At 39.0% G+C, this 4201-nt stretch overlaps 1 protein-coding gene across 1 annotated transcript in view; it reads right to left on the minus strand.

Annotated features, from left to right (window-relative positions):
* Positions 1–1316: 1316 nt before the first annotated feature.
* josd1 (Josephin domain containing 1) overlaps positions 1317–4201 on the minus strand; it is a 7147-nt gene continuing 4262 nt past the window's right edge. The window contains exon 5 of the mRNA XM_035659750.1: positions 1317–3198. Within this exon, the coding sequence (XP_035515643.1) occupies positions 3099–3198 (100 nt within the window). The 3' untranslated portion in view covers positions 1317–3098. The remainder of the gene's footprint in view (positions 3199–4201) is intronic.

A 4201-nucleotide genomic window follows, 5' to 3' on the forward strand; every position in this document is an offset into this window, starting at 1 on the left:
TTCTTCTTCAACATTCCTTTGTTCAAAATGCAACACAAGCTCTGAGAGGTTGTCACAGATTGTGTCTGAGGGGTTTTGGTGGTTGGTTGCTCAAAGGGAAGTTGTTAGAGATGGAGCGCAGTGTGCCTGGGTAGAGCAATAACTGTAGAAAAATGTAAAATTGGCGGGCCGGCTAGTGAGCACATGTCCAACTCGGACGTGTTGCTGAAGTTTATTATTGTGAAATGCGCCTTATGGGAGTTTGTAGCTTTCAGATCTATTCAGTTTAAGAGTATACTATTACATGTAGTGTCTGCTAAAGACGAATATTGGCCTTAACTGTTTTACATAAGAAAATATTTGTTTTCCTGAAAGATTAAGAGGGCTTGTGCAGTTGACGCCATTACAGGAATTTATTCCAAAGCACCAATTTATCGTAAATATAGAGGGAGAAACAGCTGAAGCTCATTCAGATATGATGTTTCACTTTTGAGCCAAGGCTTATGTTATTTACCCATTGTTTATGATTTATAAAGACGAGATCACATGTCCAATGTGCATGTCTTTATTTTGAATGAAACTCCAGGCCCAGTTCTGTTATACCTTTTAATGTCATATCCAAGTGAACCTGCATTGGAAACATTGGAGCCACTTGTCAATCATTTGCTGAGATTTTTGGACCAATCACATCATGATTAATGTCTCACAATTGCATTCAACATTTGCTTTTTTTCGCATGGACCAATCTCTAAGCCATTCCTTACTTAAGGAATACTGATTGTCTTCTGTTATTTGTTTTGTTTTTTTTTATTTATTTTTTGCATAGAAATAAAATTGTTATAATGGCACTTTATTTATAGATACAGTGTGGTGATATGGTCAGTATTTGCTCTGAACAGGTCCATGGTTGAGTTATTAGGAAGAATGTTCCTCTTCTTGCGGTTGGATTTTGGTCAGTAGCGGAAAGAATTAAATACATTTTACTAAGTACTGGTTACCTCAGTGCAGTTTTGAGATACTTTCACTTTTAGTCCTGTCATTTTATGCTTCTTTTTTAGTCGACTGACATTGATTTGACAGCATTCAAAAGAAGATGTACATAAAAAAAGCATGTAAAAAAACAAATCTTATAAGACACAATGCAATTAAACATAACATTTAGATAGTGAGCCTTTGAGGTCCACTACAGTTCTTTGATTGAGTTTTAGGAGGTCATCAATGATACCCTCTAACTTATAAGTATAAGGTAGAATATAAATTTGTGAAGCAGAAATTAATTTTCCCCATTAATCATTTCTCCCAAACTCCTGAATCTCCTCATCTCTCCTTTTGAAGAAGACGAAGACGACGACGACGGAAGACGAAGACGAAGAAGAAGAAGAAGAAGAAGAAGAAGAAGAAGAAGAAGAAGAAGAAGAAGAAGAAGAGCCCTGCATCAGCTGAGCTCCTGTGCTACAGAGGGCTGCTGTGGTGGTGACCCTTTGAACCAGAGTGGAGCCGGAGAGAAAATAAGACAATGAATAAACAATGGAAGTATCGTCCCTTATTCTGTGTGGTGTCATTTTACCACTAAGCAACAATTATTGTGACTCTAATTAAACAAGAGTGCTTGATATGGGCAAATACAAAATATTTCTTTATCGATGAGACGACTGTAACAGTAACTCATTAATTATTTCGATTATTATTAACCATCTAAACGATCACTTGCTCACTTGTCCTGGAGCTTTTGACTTGACTTTTGAATCACACAGCCCTCATCAGCAGATTAAATTTGTCTTAGAACCGTATGGAAAGTAGGAAGTGGAAAGTTCTAGAAAAATGTCGATCACAATTCCTCAGAGCTCAAGTTTCCATGTTTAAATTCGTTGTTTTGTCTGACTCACAGTCCAAAACCCAATATTTGTTGAGAAAATGACACACTCGCACTAGTTAATAAAGTTTTAGCACTACTCAAAAGTTGAACATCACTTAATCTTCTGATGTCTGAGAACTGTGTGATGCAGCTGAAAGCTCCAGAACAAGCAGACCGAGTTGAGATGGGTTTGTTGACTGCTTTTCCAAAGTCAAACATGAACTGTGATGCTCTGACTTTGCAGATGAATGGCCAATTTCTGTAATATTATATTTTGAGTTTGATTTTATAAATAATTCAGACAACAGGTTTCCTTATCATCGTAATTTGATCAATATTATATCATAATTCAGTATAATTCTACTGAAAGATGATAATTGTTACTATTGCAATACTTCCTCGATGACTAGCACTCTATATAAAAAAAAAAACAACTGGATGAATGATGCCATTACTTCTTCCTTGAAAGGAAACTGAGGCAAACATCCGCTAGAGGGAGTGCTTGGCCCGAGTGTTGCATTGCTTTGTTGCATATAAAACTGTTGTGTCAGCACAGCCTCTGTACAGTATAGGCTCAGACTGTGCCAGAAGAGTTTGGGAAGTGGATGAAATACAAAGTTGGCAATGTGATAAATCACCGATTTTGACTCGTGACACGTAGAAGGGACCGAGAGGAGGAGTGAGCGGAGTCACGCTGAGGCAAGGAAGGGCACGCTTTGGTGAAAGTGAAGGACGGTGGATACGGATAGTGAGAGATTCACGACATGACGGGAGGGACAGAAACACAAAGACAGAAGATCAGTGAACATCTTGGTTGAAGCAGGGAGGATCACTCATCACAGGGAGACAGGCAGATAAACACAGCATTTTTCATAAAGCCTGATATCCTATGACTTTGGAAATCTGAACAGTAAAAAGGAAAAAAATAATAATAAACAGATCAAAACTGACATTGAAAAATAGTCAATATATATAAAAACACAAGAATAGCAGAAACAGAATAGTAACTTTTTATAAGTCTTAACTGTGTTGTGAGTAAAGGACTGTGATTCGTTGATTCTCCCTGTAAAGTGTTTGCCTCCCTCATTGCTTTGCCTCTTATCAGAAACGAGTCCAGCAATGGTTGTGTAAACAAAACCCAAAAAGGTGGGAAAAAATACATCTGCAAGTGTGCATCCATGTGATTGGCTGCGCACAACTTCTTCTACTTCCTCTGTCATCGGCCCGTTGGCCCAGGTGGCGCTGTGATCGGCTGGTTAAACCCTTAGCCATCAGACCGCCATGTTTGGTGTGCCTCCACTTCCTCCGAGACGACCAATAGGAGTTCACAGTTCTTCCCTCGCAGCTGCTGGCGGAGAAACTTCCTGTGATGTAGTAAAATGAACAATCACAGTTATGTATATTTGTAAAAAAAAAAACCCTGACAATACACAGTGTCACAATTTGAAATGGTAGGGCTGCTTTAAAGCTGTTAATTCATTTTTTGGCCACTTAGGGGCAGCAAAAACTCAACATTGCCATATTATCACTTATTATTATTACGCCTACAGACACATACACGCCTGATAAATGTGAAACCAATATTAACTCTCCTTTAAAAGGTTTGTATGTACTAATCACTTTAAATTGCCAATATGTGAACAGGTTGAAACGAAACTTAATAAATGAAACCCTCTCCTACTTTTTAGTTGCCTGTGGACTTATGGTGTTCAGTTTTGTTGGCTGGCGTTGTGGGGCGGCCAACGCCAGATAACGCCAGTCAGTGTGGCTGGGTTGCAGCTGGCTGACTAACCTTAGCTTGCTTGCTCGCTAATGTTATCGCTAGCAAAATACTGTCTGAGTAGACAAGTTAGTTGGCTAACGTTAGCTTTACACTTACTTCACACTCCTCACACTCACCCCCACACTCAACTGTGATGTGCAAACATCAGATTTTAGAGAAAGTAAAAGTGTGCATCCTGGTTATAGTTTCCAGCTCTACTTCAGTTACAGTTAGGCTTGTGGTTTGATTCTGTTTGCAAAGTTTGCAACATGTTGTTCCTCTTGTGTCAGCCTGTGTACAATAATGAAGTGATAAAATTTGACTCAAATCATCAACTTTATGTGGGCAGCTCCACCCAAAAGCTTGAGCTTCTCATGTTGAACAAAAACTCTGTAAAGGGATACACCAAGCAGAGGACTGTATTGGGATCCTGTGGTACCCAAGCAAATCTCGCGGGAACAGGCGGTTTTGATTCTGCTGCGGGTGGGAATGCGAAGCCAAAAGATAAACTGCAGCTTCCAGGATTTAGCTAGCGCCAACCAGGAGGATGGAGACAAATAAAATTTGAAATAAGATTTAAGTGGGTTTTTACAAAACAAAAGCAA

Source organism: Morone saxatilis, unplaced genomic scaffold (genome assembly GCF_004916995.1).
Source record: "Morone saxatilis isolate NCDOM2014 unplaced genomic scaffold, NCSU_SB_2.0 Contig1, whole genome shotgun sequence".
Taxonomy (NCBI): domain Eukaryota; kingdom Metazoa; phylum Chordata; class Actinopteri; family Moronidae; genus Morone; species Morone saxatilis.